Source organism: Heloderma suspectum, chromosome 2 (genome assembly GCF_057233095.1).
Source record: "Heloderma suspectum isolate Gila_16-S chromosome 2, 16-S_ref, whole genome shotgun sequence".
Lineage (NCBI taxonomy): Eukaryota > Metazoa > Chordata > Lepidosauria > Squamata > Helodermatidae > Heloderma > Heloderma suspectum.
The window spans coordinates 349,458,417-349,482,572 of NC_139459.1; the positions used below are offsets into that span (position 1 = coordinate 349,458,417).

At 46.0% G+C, this 24,156-nt stretch overlaps 1 protein-coding gene across 2 annotated transcripts; it reads left to right on the top strand.

The window, feature by feature from the left end:
• The first annotated feature begins 7,047 nt into the window (after positions 1 to 7,047).
• On the top strand, positions 7,048 to 23,302 carry LOC146355475 (vomeronasal type-2 receptor 26-like). Of its 2 annotated transcripts, none has more exons than XM_084832558.1 (5): positions 7,048 to 7,333; positions 9,032 to 9,841; positions 10,662 to 10,889; positions 13,340 to 13,466; positions 13,678 to 15,357. In XM_084832558.1, exons 1-5 carry the CDS (start codon positions 7,052 to 7,054, stop codon positions 13,731 to 13,733), a joined length of 1,503 nt encoding a protein of 500 aa, XP_084688684.1. In that variant the 5' UTR covers positions 7,048 to 7,051; the 3' UTR covers positions 13,734 to 15,357. The 2 variants fall into 2 exon arrangements, with proteins under 2 accessions (XP_084688684.1, XP_084688683.1); XM_084832557.1 differs by lacking the exon at positions 13,678 to 15,357 and adding an exon at positions 22,339 to 23,302 and having other exon boundaries at positions 7,141 to 7,333.
• Positions 23,303 to 24,156: the final 854 nt, after the last annotated feature.

Consider the following 24,156-nt stretch of genomic DNA (forward strand, 5'->3'; position numbering starts at 1 on the left):
CACATGTAGTGTATACATAGTTAAACCTTCCTGTATACTTCAGTATAGATTCCTGTATATTTACAGTGTACTGCCTATGACGGAATGGACTATAGCTCACAAAGCTTGTGGCCCAATAATTTTTTAGTCTTTATGGTGCCTCAAGGCTCTCATGTTACTTTTAGAACATGTCATCCCTTTCTGCAACAAGATGATGCTGATTCCCAAGTCAGTGTGGTTAGCACATTGGGGCATCAGAAGCAAACTCCCTTGTATTTATTGAGCCATGATTATGTTACAATTTGAGTGAGTTTAAAACATGAAACTCCACATTCTCAGAGTATTTGTTTTTTCTTCTTATTTTCACCAGGGCTGGCAAACTGGGGTTTTAGAATTGGGGGGGGGGTGCTCTGAAATTTCAGGAATGCAGAAACAATTGTTTCTCAAGGAATGGTTGTTGTGGGGAGGTGGGAGAAGAGAGATATTAATTGTGTGCTTTGCAGTGGAAGTCATACAATGGCCATCTAAAGGGGACTTCATAAGGCCATTATGTCCAGGGCCTAAACTTAGCCAGCTGCATCATTGGTTGTGATTCCAGTTGAAGAAAATGTACTCAGCATGGCAGGACATGCGTTAGCATTTTAAGTATGGGATTTGCAGGAAGGAGCAGAGAAATAGAGGCTCCTGTGTGGGAGAGAATTAGACCGAGAGTAATTTCTGATTATGTCCCAGAGACAAGGAAGGTAGGAAGGAGTTTAATATTTTTATTTAAGCCAAAGCATGGCAGTGCCCCCCCCTCTCTCTCTTCCTCTCTCTTTATGTCATGTAATAATGTTGCACAGATTGGGGGATGGAGAGGGGATGGGGAGGGCAAAATCTGTGTATTTTTCACCCCCAAACCTATTTTCACCATGTGAGGGAAAATATCCTCCCACTATCCCCCTTGAGCTTTGTGTTCCTCTCGTTTTGGGGAAAGGGTGGACTTTGGCTGTTTCTTGCTGCTCACGCTTACTCTTGAGTCCTTCTCACTTCTGTGGTTAGAGGTTGTACCTCCGTTGTGGAGCACCTGCTCTGCATGTTGAAGGTCACAGGTTCAATCTCTGGCATCACCTGGTAGTGCTGGAGAAACTCTATCCAGAAACTCTGGAGAGCTGTTGCTGCCGGTCAGTGCTGACAGTACTGGGCTAGATGGACCAGTGGTCTGGCTCAGGATATGGCACCTTCCAATGTTCTTATGATTTGTACATTGTGCTGTTTCTCTGAGTAGATATGCAGAGGGATATGGGGGTCAGACTTTGTCATGGAAAATGCAGAGAGCTTGCTATGGAGGTCTAAAGGCTGTTTTGCTTTTCTGCGTAGCTCTGAGGATATGATGACAATGATGATGACGATCCCGACTTATCCCCTGTATCAATGGGTTGTTGTTGCTGTTACTATTTTGAGTGGCTGTGTGGATCCCCCTCCACCTGTTTTGTGCTCATGACCTTAAGGTCACTTCTCCTGGCAATGGGAGCTCTTGCTGGAACAGGATAATTTTCCAGCAATTTTTTTTTTTTTTAAAATAGCATTGTTTTATGTCTTTAGCTCTGGCCCTAATTGTCTGTGAGCTGATTGGGGAATTGAGGGGTTTCTGGTTCAAGTACATCCTTGAGTCTGCCAATCCTGTCTATCTATCTTTGCAGATTGGGTGTATTGCAGTAGTTCCAGTAGTTCAATTAGAATATTGGGACCAAGATCCACCATGCCTGTGTAGAAATCCCCTCTCAGCCATGAATTTCCCTTGGTGACCCTGGCCCAGTCACCTGCTCTCAGCCTAATGAACCTTGCCTAATGAACCTGACTGTTAAGCAAATAAAATGGAGGAGAGGGACCATCTGCACAACCTTGAGCAACTATGAAATCAAATAAATAAATGTCAGAAGGCATAAACTGATTTATTTAATTCATTTTATTTGTCCTCCGCATTTCTACCAAGAAAATGGCAATTGGGTTTGCTTTCAGTGATGAATAAATAAAAACTTGATTAAAACAACACTAAAACAAATACATTTAAACAGACTTAAAAATACAACCATGGTAGAATAAAAACAGTGCCCAACAAAGCAGATCTGTTTACATGCCAAAGGCCTGCTTGAAGGTGGCAGCGTGGTGAGCAAGTACAGCAGAGAGGGAGACGACCCGTCCTCATTTGGCAGGGAGCTCCACAGCCGGATTTCGGAGATAGCTTCCTGATTTCACTGTGTCTGGGAAGGACAGAGTGTGCCCATGGAGAGAAATGAATTGTCTGGCTGCTCTTCCTCTATACATCCTTTGTGGTTTGGAATCTGACTGCTCCCTTTCATGTGGGTTCCCACTTTTCCATAAGCTGGATTTTTGCACTGTGCAGCTTCTCATTCTTACTCCTGTAAAGGTATGGAGAGGGGTCTATCTGCAGCAGCTGAAGTGGCCAATTCCCTGAAAACATAGGCCAGAATGAATGTGTTAGTCTTTGAGGCTCTGTGTGCTCTTCTCTCTTCTCATGAGTATCAGGGACAACTGCTTTCAAATGACATCTCAATAGTAGGTTAACACCAAAGACTTATGTGTTTTCCTGTTCAAGGTGCCAGCCAGCCATGCCCTTCTCCAGAGTACTCCATTCTATTTCCCCACCCTTTCCCCTTTTGCTTTTCAAACTGGCACTCAATGTTCTGTGGGTGCTGACCATGTTATAGTTCTCATTAGACTATTTTTTGGGGGGGCGGGGGGGCTTGCCCTTTTAGGTCGCATTTTTTAAAACATGTTCTGCCTTTGTACACTGCTGCCCTCCTTCAGAAGCGAGTGCTGGCAGGCTATTATGGAATAAAAGATAACGGCTAATAGACCAGGCACAGAAGAATTTTCAGTATTGTGGGGAAGTGGGAATAGGGGATGGTCTGAGCTCAGGCAATGATCCATTTTCTGTAGGAAAATGTGTCTTTAGCTGTGGAACAATGTGTGAGTTGGTTTGGGAGCTGAATGGTTTCTAGTTCAACTGCTTCCTTTAGTCTGCAGAATGTGTGGTGTATTGATCTATCTTTCAAGAGCTGGTGTGTGGCACTGCAGTGCTGGGACTGGGACTGGACTCAGGTTCTAATCCCCACTCAGTCAGGAAGTTCACTGGCTGACATTGGACCAATCATGTTGTGAGGATAAGATGGTTGTAGGAGGCAGGCACACTACCCTGAGCTGCCGTACAATAAAGTATATATCAATGTGAAGAGGAAACAATGTGATTAGGTTGTACAGTGCCATGCATAATTATTGACCCCCCAGCCCTCCTGCCTGCTTTGACTTTTCCACATTTGGTTGTATTACAATCTGGAATTGAAATGAATTTAATTGGCCTTTTCCCCATTTGATTTCCACAACATACTAAAGCGTTTGATGATGCAAAAATATTTTTTTATGTGGCACAAAATTAATTAAACAAAATCAAACTGGCATTTGTTGGTTGCATAAGTATTCCTGCCTAGGGATGTACGAAAGTCACTTACCTGGTCTCGCAGCTTGCTTTGCGGTGGGGGGGAGGCGCTTCACTTCTCCCCCCAAAGTTCAGGCCGGGGGGGGAGGCTTCCCGTCTCGACCGGCCGAAATTCAGGCCGGGGAGAAGCGCCCTGTCTCCCCGGCCGCGAACTTCAACAGAAAAGTAAAAAAAAACCAAAAAACGCCCCATGATAGGCTACGCGACGATTTACGTAGCCTGTCACGGCTAGATCTGCAAAGTCAGCCGTGATAGGCTACGTTAATCATCACGTAGCCTATCACGGGTGACTTAAAAAAAAAAAAGCGCGTACGCAAATGGCGGCCCCCATAGGGAGCCGCCATTCGCGTTCCTTATTTGGTCGCTGTAGTCTACATAAAGATTTATGTAGACTACGATGAAAATAAGGGCAACGCAAATAGCGTTGCCCTTTTTTTCACCGTAGTCTACGTAATCTTTATGTAGACTACAGCTACCAAATAAGGAACGCGAATGGCGGCTCCCTATGGGGGCCGCCCGCCATTAGCCGTACGTGCTTTTTTTTTGTTTTTTAAAGTCACCCGTGATAGGCTACATGACGATTTATGTAGGCTATCACGGCTGACTTTGCAAATCTAACCGTGATAGGCTACGTTAATCGTCACGTAGCCTATCACGGGGGCGGTTTTTTTTTTTTACTTTTCTTGGAATGGCGGCGGCAGCAGCCTGTCGAAAGACCGGCTGCCGCCCCTGCCCCTGTCGAAGCCCTGCTGAACCGCCGCTGAGACCCGCCACCGGGAGCGACATTTGGGAAAGGTAAGTCCCATCCCGGGGGGGGGGGTGCGGGGTGCGGGGGGGTGGAGAATTTCTCCCCGAAACTACTTTGGGGGGCTGAATACGTTGGCACTCGGCCCCCCGAAGTTTCGGCGAGAAATTCTCTGACACCCCTATTCCTGCCGTGAGGTAACAGTTGGTAGAAACACCTCCAGCAGCAAGTACATCTGTGAGTCTTTTGCGGTATGTTTCTACCAGCTTTGCGCATCAGGATCCTGCCATTTCCCCCCATTCTTCTCAGCAAAATTGCTCAAGCTATATCAGGTTGGCGGGGGACCATTGGGGAACAGCAATTTTCAGGTCTTGCCACAGATTCCCAATATGACTGAGGTCTGGGATTGACTGGGCCATTCATCCATCCATCTTGCCCTCAATCCTGACAAGTTTTCCCAGTCCCTGTCGATGACAAGCATCCCCACCACATGATGCTGCCCCCACCATGCTCCACCGTGTGGATGGTGTTCTCACAGCGATGAGTACTGTTGGCTTTGCGCCACACATAGTGTTCTGTGGTGTGGTCCAAAAGTTCAGCTGTGGTCTCATCAGTCCAGAGAACCTTTCCCCAGGTGTTTGCTATGTCTCCTGCATCCCTTTTGGCAAAATCCAAAGAAGGCTTGATATGGTTTTGTGTGTGTGTGTGTGTGTGTTCTTTTCAGCAGTGGCTTTCTTCTCACCATCCTTCCATAAAGCCCAGCTTTTTGGAGCATCTGGGTGATAGTTGTCCCATGGACGGTTTCTCCCATTTCAGCTGTGGATCTCTCCAGCTCCTTCAGAGTCAACATTGGTCTCTTGGTTGCTTCTCTTTCTAATGCCCTCCTTACCTGGTCACTGAGTTTTGCTGGATGGCGTTCTCTAGGCAGAATCACAATTGTGCCATATTCTTTCCTTTTCAGAATAATAGATTTAATTGTGCTCCAGAGGATGTTCATAGCTCTGGATATTTTTTTTATAACCCAGTCCTGACTAGGGGTTCTCCAGAACTTTATACCGGACTTGTTTTGATAGCTGCTTGGTCTTCCTGATGCTGTGTGTTTAGACATGCTCTCCCACAAACTCTGGAGCCTTCCAGAAACAGGTGCATTTCATCTCAGATCATGTGACACTTGAATTGCACACAGAGCTGCACTCCTTTCAAATAAAATTGTGACTTCTGAAGGCATTTGGTTGCACCAGAGCCTATTTAGGGATGTCACAGCAACGGGGGTAATTATTTATGCAATGAAGACTTTTCAGTTCTTTCTTTGTAAATCATTTTGGAAAATATGTAGATTCCCCCTCCCCCTTTTAACATCATGGACTATTTTGTGTAGATCAGTGACAAGGAATCCTAATTAAATCCATTTGAATTCCAGGTTGTAACACAACAGAATGTGGAAAAGTCAAATGGGGCTGAATACTTATGAGAGCCACTGTGGTGTAGTGGCAAGAGTGTTGGGCTAGGAGCTGGGAGATCCGGGTTCTAGTCCCCACTCGGCCATAGAAGCTCACTGGGTGACTTTGGGCCAGTCACAGACTCTCAGCCCAACCCACCTCACAGGGTTGTTGTTGTGAGGATAAAATGGAGAGGAGGAGGATAATGTAAGCTGCCTTGGGTTCCTTGCGAGAGGAAGAAAGGCGGGGTATAAATGCAATAAATAAATAAATAATTAATTAAATGCAAGGCACCATAACTCCCGAAAGGTAGTGGAATTACCTTCCCAATTGCAGTGTGTCTAGGGTGACCATAGATGGCACAAAGAGATTAAAAAAATCACCTGGCTACCTTTTTTTTATCCTTCCTTTCTAGTTTGTAGGCTGACTGCTCCTCCTCTCATCTATGTTTCAGTGATAACTCGCAAACATCCTAAAAAGTAGCCTTCATCCTATAGCACCAACCCACCATCTCATTATACTCAAACACTTCAAGATATATTATGATTGGATCTATGGAGGGAGGGACCATAGCTCAGTCTGTAGAGTATGTGCATAGCTTGCCAAAGGCCCCAGGTTTGATCCCCAGCATCTCCAGGTAGGGCTGGAAAAACCGCTGCCTGAAACGTTGGACAGCCACTTCCAGTCGGAGTTGACTATACTGGGTGAGATGGACCAAGGGTCTGACTCAGTAGAAGGCAATGGCCTATGTTCGTATGTCCCTAGTTATGCTGTGCAGGTCTGGTTATTCAGGGATTGATCTCACTGTGCCCAATGGGGCTCATTCCCTGCCCAGTATGTTTAGGATTTCAGCCCTGGTTCTTCAAAGCTCCTGCACTGCCTTCTCCAGCACTGGACTGGGCATCTTCCCCTGCTTTGTGGTTCAAGGCCTTTTGCTTCTCAAGGGCTATGCACCATGACCTTTGGAGAACTCCTCATGGTAGGATAAATGATGTTGAATTGGGCTCTAGGTCAGTGGTAGCCTGAGGGCCAAACCAAATGTGGCAAGGTATCTGTTCTTTTTCATCTTAACATCCATATTTTAAATTATGCAAATACATGTCAGGGAAGGTGGGCAATTAGGAACCTGACTACAAAGGGTGGAGAAGAGGAGTGTAACCTTCCCCGCCCCTGTCATGGTCCCAACAAAAATCATCCCCTGATACTACTTTTTGCACTGGGAAGAAAGTTCCCATTAGTGTCACTGGGAGTCTAGTTCTAAGCATATAGTTTTGAGAATTCTATTTCCTAGAAAGACCATTTTAATACATGATGCAAGAAATGTGATATCCTTCCATGGAATATGGGTGAAAATCTGATGATATCTATTTTTGTTGCAGTATAGGGGGTATGAAGTACTGGTACATCCTGCCCTTCTTGTTTGCCATTCATGAGATCAACCAGAATCCGATGCTGTTGCCCAACGTCACCCTGGGCTACAATGTCTATGAGAACTACTTCAACGCAAGAATGACTTATGAGGCCATGGCAGACCTGCTGTCTGTGGGGGAGCAAAGTGTTCCAAACTTCAGCTGTGGGAGACAGAATCACCTCTTGGCGGTCCTTGAAGGGACAGACTCTGAAATCTCCAACAGGATTTCAAGCATGCTGGACATCTACAAAATCCCCCAGGTATGAACGGTGGTGAAGGATGAATGCTGAGTGCATTTCCACTTTGCAGTCTCTCCAGCGATGATCAGGAGGTGGTATTGAGCTGGGCATCACCATGTAAAGCTGGAGACAGGCAGCATGCATCAGAAGAGCTGAATATGGTCTGAGAGAGGTTTTCCCTTCCTTAGAATACACTGTTATTTCATTTGTCCACTGTCACCTCTGCACAGTGGAGTTGTGAAACAGTACAAAAGGTGCAGTGAGTTTTCAGGTTTTGATATTGTGTTGAATCCAGACTAAGGGTGCTTCCAGATGGAAGCCAGCTAGCAGTAACTCTCCAAAGGCATTCTGCAGAACTTTGGACTGCGTTCTCCTTAATGTTTATTTTTCTAGCAACCAAAAGTCCTAGAAGTGTGGAAGCATGGGAGGGTTACAAAGTGAAGACATCATCTTCTGGACCTCCCATCAGTATCCCCCCAAGGAAGCAACATAATTCCATCACACATAATCCCATTGCTCTCAGTGGCACTTCAATCACAGCTGACTTGTCACATTGATTTCAATGGGATATTACTTAGACTAATTTAGGCTGGATCAAACATTGTATTTTTAGGGTTACTGAAAATCACCCAGGAAGTTGTACTACTGAAGTATGGGGTATAAATGTTTCAATTTTATAAGTAAAAACAACCCTGGAATTAGTGCACATGCCTTGACCAGAAGATCCCTCTATCAATGTCCATCCAACAGTCCCCCTGGAATATATATAAAATATTCACATAATTAAATTTCCTTTGGACAACTTCCATTTTGTAAAACGGACAAAAATTTTGTGCGTCTGATAAAATTGCATATCTATTATGGCAAATACTTTTGTGGAAATGACTCCACTTTTTGTAATGTAGTTTTTGTCCACTTACAAAAACCCAACCTAAAATTCCTTCCCACCCACCCCCATCATAAGAACACACGATCATAAGAAGAACCCTGCTAGAGCAGACCAAGGTCCCATCTAGTCCAGCATTTTGTCCCCGCAGAGGCCAGCCAGCTGTCGGCCAGGAAATCACAAGCAGGACGCCGAAGCAATAGCACCCTCCCGCCCATATTCCCCAGCAACTGGTGTCCATGGCCATACCACCGCAGGTACTGGAACTTTAGCAAGGCATTCTAGAACAAGGCACCACTGACAATTGTTGCGGGGCAAAGGTGGGAAGGGGCCGCAGAGTAAAGGTGTGCACTGGCCCCCACTTTGACTGTGCACTGACCCTGATTCAGTGCTTTGGAAACTGGCCCCATTCTGCTCAGCCTGACTTGGAGTCAGTCTGCTTTGATCATGACCAGACTCTGAGGCTTCATGCTCCCATTGACTCTCATAGATTATATTTTCTTCTTTGTGTGGAGCAAATATGTGATTGGGGGCTCAGATTTCAAATGTGCCTTTTACCATACTTGTCTAAGTTAGTTTTCTCTTAGCTTGGTCAGTTTACCAACTGGGAATTGGGAAGTGATGGTTGAAACAGTGATTTTTGAACTTCCCGAAATACTCCAAAATCAACCACAAAGATTTTTTTCTTTTTGACCTGTTTTTGCTCATTCAAGTGGGGAAAGTGCACATTTCTATGTATATTTTTCAAAAAGTGTGCACCTTCCTCACACTGATTCAAGTGTGAAGATGCATATTATTTTTGAAAATCCCCAATCTCTTCCTTTCTTTACTAGGTCAGTTATGGGTTTGTCAGTCAAGGTCCCAAGGATACACCAAAGATCCCCTTTCGTTACCGGATGGTCCCCAAACCAGAACCTCCATACCTGGGGATTGTCAAACTGCTCCTGCATTTCAGATGGACTTGGATCAGTCTCCTGGCTCCAGACAATGACAATGGAGAACGGTTCATGAGCAGCTTCACACCTGTGGTGATCAGGAACGGAATTTGCATTGCCTTCTCAGAAAGCATTCCCGTGCAGAATTGGGGAAGGATTTTTGATGTGGTTTCATGTTTTGTAAAAACTCAAGTCAATGTAGCTGTTTGTCCAGTGGACTCTCAGATCATAGTAACTGTAGTATTCATAATGCACAGAGCTGAACAGATAACAAAACAAACTGTGGGGAAAGTTTGGATTTCAACGGCTCTGCAGGAACTCAGTGTCAGCTCCATGTACCAAATGGTTGATTTCCAGCACAACCAAGTTTCTTTGTCATTCTCAGTCAAGAAAGACAAGCGGACACAATATGACAATTTTGAATCATTTGCCATTGCTATCAAGCATTTTGGGGAGACCGCATTTCATTGTTTAAATTCCAGTCATGTTCTGTCTGTGAAAGTCTGGGAAAGATGCAGAGAAAAAGACACCTGGGAGAACCTGCTCCAGGATGTGATTGAAAGGATCCTATCTCAAGACTCCTACAATATTTACAGTTCCATCCAGGCTGTGGCACAGACTTTACATGCTGCATACTCATCCAGATCAAATGGAATGAGGATGGCTGGCGGAGAGAAGCAGGCACTTCAAAGGTTCCAGCCATGGCAGGTATTCCTTTTCCTTTACACATGTCATACACTGAGTACGTTATACCACACCTTTCTTCCAAGAAGCTCAAGGTGGCATACATGTCAATCTCCCCATCTTTGTCTTCACAACAGCCCTGCAAATTAGGTTAAGCTGAGTGCTTGTGACTGGCAAGGCAATCTATTGAGCTTTACAGAAAAGCCGTAGTGGGGATTTGAACCCCCATGGCGGCAGGGAAGTAGTGGTAGAGTTAGTGTATCAGGTGCCCCAGCCATTGTTGATTCAATATTCTTTTGAAAATCTTCATACAACCAAATGGGGATTCCATGTGTGTAACTCCTACCCTGCCACTCAACAGTGTACCAACTTGAGCTAGCCAGGAGGTTTCAGTTGGTAATGTTGTGGTCTCCTAGATAAGATTATTGAGTCACTTCAACATTCATGCAGAGGCAGCCCTGTTGGGAGTGACTTAGGTCTTCATGGCTGTATCAGATGATATTCCTGTGGTGATCTGGGTATGGAGGTGCAGAACATTTTCTATTTGTCATGTTGAGATCACTACCTGGATGGATTTAGAGATTTACAAGAACTGCCCACTTTGCCTTGAGTCGCATAGGCTCAAGGAAAGATATGACAGCATTTGCTTGACTGTGCACAGAACTCTCCTAGAAAATGGGAATTCTGTGTACAGGCTAAGATACCATATCCCAGCCATAATAATTATACAGGGCTCAGTGGCTGGAAGAATCAGTGTACATTAGAGCTCCAGATGGGCAGACCCAATATGTACCAGAGACTTTCCAGAAATTCTCAAGTGTTTTCTTTTTCTATTTCATTCTAGTTACACCCTTTCCTGAGAGAATTCCATCTTTACAATACTTCGGTGGATGGAGCTTATATGAATGAGCACGGGGAACTGGCATCTGACTTTTATATTGTCAACTGGGTGGTTTTTCCCAATATGTCCACTGCTAGAGTGGAAGTTGGGACCATAGAGAGACAGGCCTCCACGGAGATCAAGTTCACCATCGATCAGAATGCCATTGTGTGGCCAAAGAGCTTTAAGCAGGTTAGAGAAACTACTCTTTTCATTTGATGCCCTTTAATACTTCATTTATTTATTACATTCCTATACCTTCCCAGGCAATCTGATATATGTCTACTGCAAAATTTGTCCCATTGAGTTCAATAAGGCTTGCCCATTAAGTTCAATTGGGCTTAGTCCCAGGTAAGTGGGCATAGGATTGCAGCCTTAAGTTCTATCAGTTTGTTAGCTATTGTACAGAACACTTTAGGACTGTGCTTCGCAATCTATTAATTTATACTAAAATAACATAGTGAGTATAACTGGAAAAGGTTTAGTATCATTTTAAGGAACGCTTGGAGGCCTTCTGTGAAGTTTGCCAGGCCAGTGTTCTGCTATATTGTTTACAAAGGAGATTTGAAATGTTGTGAGATCTTGTGGGGGCTGTCATAAAATGGCTTCCATGATGGGGTGTGTCCATTTGCATAATGGCTATTCTGGGGGGCATGGCCATCATAAATTACCCATTTCGCAGAAGCCAGCAGAGGGGACAGGGAAGCAGGGCAGTGTAGGGAAAGATCCCCCCACATCCCATCATGTGTACAATTGTATGGCAATATCTGGGTCACCTGTGCAGGTGTTGGCCCCTAATTTGCTTTAAGGCATGGGTGTTCTGTGTGAAGGGGGTGGATCTGTTTGTGTATGTGTGTGTGTGAATGAGAATGAGAGAGATTTCAGTATATATTAATTTGAAAGGTTGTTACAATGTCTTTTTTCACTGCATTTGGGATATTTTTTAAACTCTGTCTTTAATGTCTTTTGCCACTTTATTTGTTAAATATCCTCCTAAATCCTTTATTATACCTCCCCACTACCCACCACTCAGCTTTGCAGGTATGCTTTCCCATCGTAAGTCCTGAGTAATCCAGTCCTCTTTACTTGTGAGGAGGAGACAATCATAAGATGAATTTTTGTACTGTGCAGCTTCTCCCTGTTACTTCTGAATAGATATGAAAAGAGGTCCATCTGGATCTGATGAATGGTGCCTACAAAACTTAGCCCGAAGTGAATTTGTTAGTCTTTAATATGGCAGGTGATTCTTTGAGGTTATGAAAAGAGGTGGAATTCAGACAATCTCACAATTTGTTGCTGGGTTACAAAGACTCTGTGTGGCTCTGAGCATATCATCTTCATCATCATCACCATCATCTTAATGTTGTGTGGTTGGCCCCCACCGTTCTGCACTCATGATATGAAATTCATTTGATTCTCTGTGGAATGGGAGTTGCTGTTGTCACAGGAGAATCTGGGCCCAAACCGAAGTAATATTTTCTTGGATTATTTTTATTTTTGTTACAATGTGCACAGGGGTTGATTAGGGATGCTTTAAGGCCCAATCCCATGCAGGTTTAGACAGAAAAGGTTCCTCCAACTCCCAGGATGCTTCAGACAGCCATGTTGGCTGTGGGATGCTGAGAGTTGAAGGACGTCTTTCAGTCTTAATATACATAGGATTGTGCCTTCAATTGTTCCTTTCAAGCACCAGATTGCAGACTGCCTCTGCTTTTATTCCATCAACACAAAAACAGCCACCAAAGAGGAGCTAGGGGTAGGGATGTATGAAACTCCCCTTACCTGGCTCCGCCGGGTTCCGCTGGGGGAGGGGAATCCAGCCACTGGCTAGCAGGGACGCAAATGGCGGCAGCCGTAGCCGCTGCCGTTTGTGTCCCTGTAGTCAGCCGTGATAGGCTACGTAAAGACTTATGTAGCCTATCACGTCTGGCTTAAAAAACACACAAAAGAAGTGCATACGCAAATGGCGGCGGCTATGGCCACCACCATTTGCGTTCCTTCTTTTTGGCCATCTTAGTCTACGTAAATATCTACGTAGACTAAGATGGTGAAAATAAGGGGGAACGCAAATAGCGTCCACTACGCTATTTGCGTTGCCCTTATTTTGGCCGTCTTAGTCTACGTAAATATTTACGTAGACTAAGACGGCCAAAAATAAGGAACGCAAATGGCGGTGGCCATAGCCGCTGCCATTTGCGTACGATTTTTTTTTTAAGCCAGACGAGATAGGCTACATAAGTCTTCACGTAGCCTATCACATCTTGTTAAAAAATAAAAACCCTGACGAGACTGCAAATGGTGGCAGCGGCAGCCGGTCGGAAGACCAGCCGCTGCAGCCGCTGCCGCCGCAGTTGCCACCGGAGTTGCTGCCGCCTCGGAAGATCCGCCCCAGGTAAGTCTCATCCCGGGGAGGATCTGTGGGGGCGTGGGGGGTGGCAGGCCATTCTGCCACAGATTTCAGGGGGCCAAATGCACTGGAATTCGGCCTCACCGAGATCCATGGCAGAATTCTCTGCCATCCCTAGCTAGGAGGCACCAACTAAAAGTTCCCTGTTATAGAAAAGTATAACTCCTTTCTACCAATATCTATAAAACTCTCAGACTAAGAAATTTTCCTATATTGTCATTCTCTTCATGGATAGGCCACGCCTTTTTCTCGATGTACTGAAAGTTGTCGGCCTGGATATGCCAAGTCGATTAAGGAAGGAGAGCCCATCTGTTGCTATGCTTGTGTCCCATGTCCAGAAGGAACAATCTCCATGCAGGAAGGTGGGTTACTCTGGAGCCAAGCGCTTCTCTTTAGGAACAGGGCACACACGTATCGACATATTCTGGGAAGGGTTGTTTCAGGCATGGGTTCCTTTCTTGATTTGTTCCTATTTAATTATTAAAATGTTCATTAACTAATTTTACCAAGGGTGTCAAAGGAACATCTTGAAGTAATTTTATTTATTTATTTTATTTCTATACTGCCCAATAGCCAAAGTAATGGAGTACAGAGGGGGAAGCAACCAGTCGGTGGAGTCTTCAGCATGATTCACCAGCGTTCTCCTTGTGTGCTTCATGACACTTTCAGTCTCCGCTGTACTGCAAGCTTCACACATAAATGGAAAAACCAGTATTTAAAGACAGTGTTGTGTGCAGTTTACCCCAATAGTACCTCCTGATGAGTGCAGTGATCTGAGTAGTCCGGTAGGGTTTCAGTTGATCTATGAAGAATCCTGGTCCTGAGTTGATTAATGGTTTGTAAAACAGTACAGATACTTTCCACCCAGACCTGCAGCATACAGGGAGCTAGTGCAGTTCCCTCAGCATAGGTGTAATGTGCTGGGGATAAGCTGCTCTTATTAGCAGCCAAGCTGGTTGTTCATCACCCTATGGTGGTTCCACTAGGGCTGTGCACCGACCACCCAACTTCGCTTTGGTTGCCGCTTTGGACCTTCCAAAGCAGCCTTGCTTAATTTCTGACTGATTCGGAACCCATTTGTTTTGCTTCGGATTTGGATCTGAAGCGAGCTTCGGATATCCAAACCATTCAGGTTTGACATTTCCCTGTTGTCTTCAATTTGAAAACAGAAATGGCCATACCTTTTTTAGGGATGTAGGAAAGTCACTTACCTTTAACAAAATTTGATTCGTGGTGGGGGGGAGGCGCTCCGTCCCTCCCCCCGAAATTCTGGCTGGGGGGGGAAGCACTCTGTCCCTCCCCCCTGAAATTCTGGCTGGGGGGGGAGGCGCTCCATCCCTCCACCCCCGAATCCTGGCCAGCCGGGCAGTAAATGGCGGCGGCTGTAGCCGCCGCCGTTTGCATCCCTGCAGTCAGCCGTAATAGGCTACTACGTAAATGTTTACGTAGCCTATCACGGCTGAGTAAAAAAAAAGAAAAGCACGTACACAATCCTTATTCCTTATTTTGGCCTAAAAGATGATGCTGTTAAAGTGCTGCACTCAATATGCCAACAAATTTGGAACACTCAACAGTGGCCACAAGACTGGAAAAGGTCAGTTTACATTCCAATTCCAAAGAAGGGCAACACCAAAGAGTGTTCAAAGTACCGCACAATTGCGCTCATTTCACATGCCAGCAAGGTGATGCTCAAAATCCTACAAGCTAGGCTTCAGCAGTATGCGAACCGAGAACTACCGGAAGTACAAGCTGGCTTTCGAAGAGGCAGAGGAACTAGAGATCAAATCGCCAACTTTCGCTGGATCATGGAGAAAGCAAGAGAATTCCAGAAAAACGTCTATTTCTGCTTCATTGACTACGCTAAAGCCTTGGATTGTGTGGATCACAACAAACTGTGGCAAATTCTGAAAGAGATGGGGGTACCACACCACCTGTCTCCTGAGAAACCTGTATGAGTGTCAAGAAGCAACAATAAGAACCAGACATGGAACAACCGATTGGTTCAAAATTGGGAAAGGAGTACGACAAGGCTGCATATTGTCTCCCTGCTTATTTGACTTATATGCAGAGTACATCATGAGAAACGCCGGGTTGGATGAATCACAGGTCGGAATTAAGATTGCCGGGAGAATTATCAACAACCTCAGATATGCAGACGATACCACCCTAATGGCAGAAAGCGAAGAGGAACTAAAGAGCCTCTTGTTGAACGTGAAAGAGGAGAGTACAAAAGCTGGTTTGAAACTCAACATTAAAAAAACAAAGATCATGGCCTCTGGCCCCATCACTTCCTGGCATATAGAAGGGGAAGAAATGGAAGCAGTGACAGATTTTATTTTCTTGGGCTCCAAGATCACTGCAGACGGTGACTGTAGCCATGAAATTAAAAGACGCTTGCTCCTTGGGAGGAAAGCTATGGCAAACCTAGACAGTATAGTAAAAAGCAGAGACATCACCTTGCCGACAAAGGTCTGTCTAATCAAAGCTATGTTTTTCCCAGTAGTAATGTATGGCTGTGAGAGCTGGACTATAAGGAAGGCTGAGCGCTGAAGAATTGATGCTTTCGAACTGTGGTGCTGGAGAAGACTCTTACGAGTCCCCTGGACTGCAAGGAGGTCAAATCAGTCCATCCGAAAGGAAATCAACCCTGAGTGCTCATTGGAAGGACAGATACTGAAGCTGAAGCTCCAATATTTTGGCCACCTAATGCGAAGAGAAAACTCTCTGGAAAAGACCCTGATGCTGGGAAAGACTGAAGGCAAAAGGAGAAGGGGACAGCAGAGGATGAGATGGCTAGATAGCATCACCGATGCAATGAATATGAACTTGAGCACGCTCAGGGAGAGAGCGCAGGACAGGAAGGCCTGGCGTGCTATGGTCCATGGGGTCACGAAGAGTCGGACACGACTGAACGACTGAACAACAAATCTACGTAAACATTTACATAGACTACGGCGAAAATAAGGGGAACACAAATAGTGTAGACGCTACGCTATTTGCGTTCCTCTTATTTTCACCATAGTCTACGTAAATGTTTACATAGACTAGACGTACCAAAATAAACAACGCAAATGGTGGCGCCCATTGGCGCCGCCATTTGCGTATGAGCGGTTTTTTTGTTTTTTTTACTCAGCTGTGATAGGCTATGTAAACATTTACATACCCTTCCACAGTATTTTTTAAAAATCTAGCCGTGATAGGCTACGTAAATCTTTACATAGCCAATCACTTTTTTTTTTTTTAACTGGAAATGGCAACGGTGGCAGCCGGTCGGAAGACCGTCCGCCGCTGCCACCGCTGCACCGCCGCCGGAGCTGCCGCTGCCGCCAGGAGGATTCGCCCAAGGTAAGTCCCGTCCCGGGGGGGCGGGGGGGCAGACTATTTCGCCACCAATTTTGGGGGGCTGAATGCTCTGGCATTTGACCTTCCCGAGATTCGTGGCAAAATTCTCTGACATCCCTAAGTCCTTTTTCAGTTTTCATCAGAAATATATGAAATTTGGGGACCTGGCAACCCCCATGGAAGGGGTTTCCTCCTGCCAAATTTCTGTCCCAGTAGTTTTTGTGCTAGGTGCAGATGAAATTTGGTTTTTTCAACAAAAACTCTCAAAGCAAAGAGCTGTAACGTTTTACTGTTTGTAAAAACAGTAAAATAGGGGATTCCACCTGCCAAATTTCAGACAGTTTGGCACAGTAGTTTTTTCTGGTAGGGACAGATAAAATGTGCTGTTCTCAGAGACTCAAACCAAAGGTCATAAAGCAGTCATCAGAGAAGTTAGGTGTTTATGTGGTGATTAGGAAGAGGTCACTATCCCTAATCTCTGCTGTAGGTTTTGTTGAAGTGCAAATAACACTTCTCCCCTAGTACTACTAAATGTAATAATCTGGGGCCAGATGAAGTTGGCATCCATGCTTGGACTTCCAATTTGCCATCTTGGACTAAGAGATGATTGATCCATGCAACTGCCCTGTGATAAAAAATTGCTGGATTTCTAAAGTCTGGTCAGCTTATTTTGCCTAACTCCATCTTTTCTAAATCCATATAATTTCCTTCTCACTGTCTCTCAAGTACTGTTTGATTGTAGCCATAGGGATGTTGGAGAACTCTGCAATGGATTCAAGACCCCAGTGTTGCCTCATATTGGGCTTTCTTGCTTTGCCACACAGTGGAGTATTATATAAATAATATATGTAGTGCTTTGCCCGCTGTATGTTGAGATGTGGATGTGTGTAGTGTCTTGCTTGTAGGGATGTCAGAGAATTCCGCGATGGATCTCGGTGAGGCCGAATGCCAGTGCATTCGGCCCCCTGAAATCCTTTGCAGAATGAAGTCCCTGCCCCCCCAACCCACAAATGCATGCCCCCACCCCATCAAAGTCGTGCAAAACGGAGCACTTACCTGCTCCTGTCCGTGCTGCTTTGCGAATGGCGGCCGTCCTGCAGCTGCCATTCGCTTCCTCCTCTTCGTAGCCGTGATAGGCTATGTAAATACTTATGTAGCCTATTACGGCTAACGCAGAGATGCCATTTGCATCCCTGCAGAGGCCGCGATAGGCTACGTAAGTATTTACGTAGCCTATCACGGTGGGGGGGGGGTGGAAACCCAGCGTACGCAAATAGTGGCGGCTACCACCATTTGCGTACACTGGGATTTTCCCCCCTGCCGTGATAGGCTATATAAATATTTACGTAGCCTATCATGGCTCAATACAGGGATGCAAATGGCAGCTACGACAGCTGCCATTTGCGTCCCTGCAGGGCTGCCCAGCGGCCGGATGTCCGGCTGTGGGCAGCTGGAGCAGGGTGGCAGCTCCATGGCTTGGCCGCAGAGCGGAGCCAGCTGGGCAGGATTCCGGAGGGGAGGACCGGATCACCTCCTCCCTGTCGAGGATTCTGGGGGGAGGGTTGGAGCGCCTCCCCCCCACCGCAGATTTCCCGGCACAGAGCCAGGTAGGTGTTTCATACATCCCTACTTGCTTGACTGCAATGCAAGCACAGAAACACAGACATGCACACCGACACACAAGAAACACAGACACACAAGAAACACAGACATGCACACAGACACACAAGAGCAAAACAAAAGTAAATACAGAACTACCTACAAGCAAAGTAAAGGCATTTACTATGTTTTAGTTTAGGGAAAACATATAGAGTTCAATAATGAGAAGGAAATACAGGAATTGAGAGGGGTGGGTGGGTGGGGGAGAGGAACAAGGAAAGGAAGGGAAGTACATTCTGCCTGCCTGCCTGCCTATCTAATCTATCCATCCATCCATCCATCCATCCATCCATCCATCCATCCATCCATCATTCCTTTGTTTTACACAATCTAGTAAGAAAGGGGAAACTACAAAGGAAGATTTGCATTTAGAATATTGGGGGAGGGGGAAGCAGTGGGCAAGGCAAGGCAACTAAGTGCTGGTGTTAACATTCAAAGCCCTTAACGGCTTGGGGCCAGGTTACCTGAAGGATCGCCTCCTCCCATATGTGCCTGCCCGGACCTTAAGATCATCATCAGCGGCCCTTCTCCGTGAGCCCCTGCCAAAGGAAGTGAGGCGGGTGGCTACTAGGAGGAGGGCTTTTTCTGCTGTGGCACCCCGGCTCTGGAATGAGCTCCCTAGTGAGGTTCGCCTGGTGCCTACATTGTATTCCTTTCGGCACTAGGTGAAGACCTTTTTATTTCTCCCAGGCATTTTAGCATTTTAGCTTTGTAAATTTTTATCTTTGCCGTTTTAAATCTGTATTTTAAACTCCTGCACTGCTGCTAGGTTTTATTGTGGTTATATTGTTATATTGTGGTTTTAATGTTCTGTATATTTTAAATTGTTTTATTGTGTGTTGCTTGGATTTAATTTTTGTGAACCACCCAGAGAGCTTCGGCTATTGGGTGGTATAGAAATAAATAAATAAAATAAAATAAAATAAAATAAAAGAACATCTTAATTTTTTGTTTCTTGAAAGAATGAAAGAAAGAGAGAGAGAGAAAGAGAAATGAAAGAAAGAGAAAACTAATAAGAATGGTTGAATAATTCAGAAGAATGGGGTGGGGTGGAGTGGTGGTGGTGGTGAAGCCAAAGAACAAGGCAAGGAAAGGCAGAAATAATGATCCTGGTTTTCTACATAAATTATCTAGAAAAGAAAGAAAGGGAATAGTTGAACTGAAAGGGGCTGGGTGAGAAAGAATAAGAACAAAGCTTTGGTACAACACACACACACACACACACACACACACTAGGGATGGGGGAGAATTTCTCCCAGAAACTTCGGGGGGCCAAGTGCCAACGCATTTGGTCCTCCGAAGGTTCGGGGAGAAATTCTGCCCCCCCGGGATGGGACTTACCTTTTACGAATGTCACTCCCGGTGGCGGGTCCCAGCGGCGGTTCAGCAGGTCTTCGTCAGGGGCGGGGGCGACAGCCGGTCTTTCGACTGGCTGCCGCCGCCGCCATTACAAGAAAAGTAAAAAAAAAAAAACGCCCCTGTGATAGGCTACGTAACGATTAACGTAGCCTGTCACGGCTAGATTTGCAAAGTCAGCCGTGATAGGCTACGTTAATCGTCACGTAGCCTATCACGGGTGACTTTGAAAAAAAAAAAAAAGCGCGTACGCAAATGGCAGCCCCCATAGGGAGCCGTCATTCACGTTCCTTATTTGGTTCCTGTAGTCTACGTAAAGATTTACGTAGACTACGGTGAAAATAAGGGCAACGCAAATAAATAGTTCGCGGCCGGGGAGATGGGACGCTTCTCCCTGGCCTGAATTTCGGCCGGGCGAGGTGGGAAGCCTCCCCCCCGGCCTGAATTTCGGCCGGGCGAGGCGGGAAGACACCCCCCCCTCGCATGAACTTCCGGGGGAGAAGCGAAGCGCCTCCCCCCCACCGCGAAAAAAGCTGCGGGACAAGGTAAGTCCCTTTCGTACATCCCTAATGTCACACACACATACAAAACACAGATCTACCCAACTAACCGACACAGCTCTCTCTAACTGTAAGCACCAGCTCTCTCTCCCACAATGAGACAAATGCAGGCTGATCTCCAATATATCCAGTATCCACCCCACCTTCCTCCACCACGATAACTGGTTGGAAACTGCTGCGTTACGTTCAGCCCTAATTTGGCAACTAGAGTTGCCATTCACCAAAACCCCCTCCCTCCTCCGCCTTTCCCCTTCCCCCCTCTCCTCCTCTCCCCTTCCTCCCTCCTCCTCCTAGCTCCCTCCCTGATCTTCCTCCAGTTTATACCTTGTCAAGACAGACTGTCTGGGCTTCAGAAGGCATCAGAATAGCTTCGAATCTCTGAGGTGGATGGAGGCCCTGCATCGGTGACCTGCTTCGCTTTGGAGCACCTTGGTGCTGGTCTGATTTACATCGAATCTCACAGAGGTTCCCCTGAAGGGCCCCAATTGGCTTTGGGATTTGGATTTAGCACTGAAGCGATGCACAACCCTAGTTTCCATACCCACCTTAAGGCAGGCCCACATAAAGTGCATCACAGAATTCCAGTTTTGAGACTACACTCCTGCTCCTTCAGAGAAGAGTAACCCCATCCAGAGCAGGCAACTGACCACGTCCCTGGCCAATGAAGCCTCTCACCCATGGAGTGACTTTGACTGGTAGAGAATCTAGAATCTTGGGCAAAATCTCAGGCGAGTGGATTCCTGGACCTTCTTTCTGGGATACGTTTGGGTTGGTGATGCAGAGGACTGAACCTGCAACCTTCTCCATGCAAAATATATCCCCTGCCATTGAACAGAGGCAGAGCCCTGTTGGTTCACATCAATGGACCATCTAGTCCAGCAGGCTGTTCCCAAAGCATCCAGCCAGGTGCCTCCGAGAAGCACGTAAGCAGGAAATGAAGGAAATAGCCCTCTCCTGTTGTTACTATCATCAAGTGGTATGCAGAAGCAGACTGTAGGATGTATATATGTATTAATTAATTGTTTATTCAAAGTATTTTTATCCTGCTCATCAGCAAAAAAAGGCTTCTAGGGTGGCCTACAATTAATCAGAATAAAGATAGTCCCTGCTGACAGGCTTACAATATAAAAAGACATGGCACATGATAAAAAGGGATGGGAAGGCTACAATATAGGCACCATGATTACAAGGTATTGATATACCTAACCTCCATGTATGTGCCTTATCTTTGTTTAATGCTACAGGCCACCACCACATACTGTGGCATGACATTCTTAAATCTGGCCCCATTTCAACCCTAATTCATTTTGTTAGTTTTTGCTCTCCAAAATCCTTGTTTCACCTTCCTCTCATGGCATCTATGCTTTCACCCTTAACATATCTGATATGGCAGGGGTGGGCAGAAAGTAGATCTCTGTCAGGAGTGCCCTAGCTGCCTCTTACAGTCCCCTCCAATAGCCAACACAAGACACAGACGAGGAGGATTCTTTCCAAGGCTTTATTCCTTTACAACTTAATGACTCTTTCAGATGCTAATCACCAGTGACTAAGCAAGGAACTGCACTGGGGTAGTTAGCAGAGTAGCCTAAGCTCTAGGTAAGGCAGTTGGTCCCTGTTTGAAGGAGAAGAGAAGGAAACCTCTGAACTTATGGGCTATGGAGAGGTCCTCCCTCTTGCCAGTAGGTCCTTGGGACATGACCGTTGTTTTAGCGCCAAGTGGGCAGAGCGACTCCTCTCGGCGCCCTCCATCTGGCACTGCTCCCTGAATCTGTGCCAAGCATCCAGCAAGACCCCATCCCCCGCTCTCTCACTGCCAGTGTCACTATCTCTATCAGGAATGCAGGCAGGAGGAATCTCTCCCTGCCACTGTGCCTGTGAGCGATGAGCGAGCTCCTTTCCCATGGGTTGTTGCTCTTCCTCAGAACCAGAACTGCTCTGGGGCTCTATGGGCTCAGTTTCCACCCTGACAATCTCCAGTTGTTTGTAATTCAATTTCCAAAGGCTCCTGCCAACATGACGAATGGAGAGAAAGCTGGGATGTGAATTCTAAAACATCTGGAGATCAATTTACTGTCCACCCCTGTTTTGGAGACCGTAATAGACCACTGACTAAGAATTATGTAAAATCGAGTGTAGCAGCTTTCCCCAACATGATTCCCAGCAGATGTTCTGGAATTCAACTGCCATCAGTCCAAACCATTATGTACAATGGTCAGCAATGCTGGGGATTGCAGTCCAAAATGTTTTCAGGGCAGCACCACTTGCATAAGTCTGGATTATAATAATGCTTCAGCTGGTCTTTCCTCTTCTTCTTCAGATGCAGGCCATTGCAAAAAGTGTCCAGATGATCAACATCCAAACAAGGACCGAGTTCATTGTGTTCCTAAGCTGATCAACTTTCTCTCCTACAAAGGAATGTTGGGGATCATCCTCACTTTCTTTTCCCTTTTCTTGTCCCTAACCACTGGCCTTCTTTTAGTGATCTTCATTAAATATCGAGAAACTCCAGTAGTCAGAGCCAACAACCGCAACCTCACCTACATGCTCCTCATCTCCCTGCTACTTTCCTTTTTGTCCTCCTTCCTATTCATTGGTCAGCCCCAGAAGGTGACCTGCCTTCTCCGACAAACTGCCTTCAGCATCATCTTCTCGGTTGCCGTCTCTTGTTTGTTGGCCAAAACGATCATGGTGGTGGTGGCATTTGTAGCCACCAAGCCAGGAAGCAGGATGAGGAAATGGCTGGGGAGCAGTTTGGCAAACTCTATTGTAATCTCTTCCTCTAGTGTTCAAATTGGCACCTGCATTGTCTGGCTTAGAATCTTTCCTCCATTTCCAGACTCTGACATGCTTTCCCAACCTGGGCACATCATCCTGCAATGCAATGAAGGGTCTGCCATTATGTTTTATATCACACTTGGTTACATGGGCTTTCTAGCTGCCATCTGTTTGATTGTGGCTTTCCTAGCCAGGAAACTGCCTGGGGCATTCAACGAAGCCAAGTTGATCACCTTCAGCATGTTGGTGTTTTGCAGTGTGTGGGTGTCCTTTGTGCCGACCTACCTGAGCACCAAAGGTAAATACATGGTGGCTGTGCAGGTCTTCTCCATCTTGGCCTCCAGTTTGGGATTACAGGGTTGCATTTTCATCCCCAAAAGCTACATTATTGTATTGAGGCCAGATCTGAATAAAAAGGAGCATCTAATGATGAAACAAAAGACTGCATATGATTGAAATACACTTATTTTGTACAGCATGGTGGTAATAAAAACCAATGTACCTGCCTTGAGAGTGAACGTCATTTGTAATCTATTCTAACAAATCTCTCTTCTTTCAGAATAGAAAGAATCCTTGGACCCCCAGCACATCAAGGGTTCCAAGGATGGGGAAAGTTGCCATGATGGGAGGTTTGATTTAGAGTGTGTGTGTTACAGGATGTGGCCCACATCACCTTCAGCATTAAGGAGGAGTTTTAAAATCCAGGGGCTGATCTACATGGAAACAGTATGAGAAGTACTTATATGTTATATCTGGATTAGGGATGTACAAATGTCACTTACCGTTCCATTTCGTGGCATCCACGGTGGGGGGGGAGGCGCTCCGTCTCTCCCCCTGAACTCCTAACTGGCCGGCTCCACTCCACGGCAACTCCATGGAGCTGCCAGCTGGGGCTGCCTGCAGTGACATCCAGCTGCTGCTGGGCTGTGCAGGGACGCAAATAGCAGTCGCCGTAGCTGCCACCATTTGCATCCCTGTCTTTTGCCGTGATAGCTACGTAAATACTTACATAGCCTATCACAGCCTCTGCGTTAGCTGTGATAGGCTATGTAAATACTTACGTAGCCTATCACAGCATTCATGGGGAGGCGAATGGCGGCCCCAGACGCGGCCACCATTCGCAAAGCACCAGTAAACGACAGCAGGTAAGCTCCATTCCACGCGCATTTCGTGGGGTGTGGGGCTTCGCTCCGCCACAGATTCCAGGGGGCCGAATACGCTGGCATTCGGCCTCCCTGGAATCCGTGGCAAAATTCTCCGCCATCCCTAATCTGGATTTTCATGAAATTGGTTTTGGTCCACCAGAAGTGCATGAAGTAAGAAAAGCAGAGTGTACTTTACTGAAAGACCCAGTTTCCCA

Coding starts and splice junctions, on each gene's coding strand:
- LOC146355475 (XM_084832557.1), top strand. CDS start 7,172: ATGACTTATGAGGCCATGGCAGACCTGCTGTCTGTGGGGGAGCAAAGT. Junction 7,334..9,031: donor ACATCTACAAAATCCCCCAG/GTATGAACGGTG, acceptor TTTCTTTACTAG/GTCAGTTATGGGTTTGTCAG. Junction 9,842..10,661: donor AAAGGTTCCAGCCATGGCAG/GTATTCCTTTTC, acceptor ATTTCATTCTAG/TTACACCCTTTCCTGAGAGA.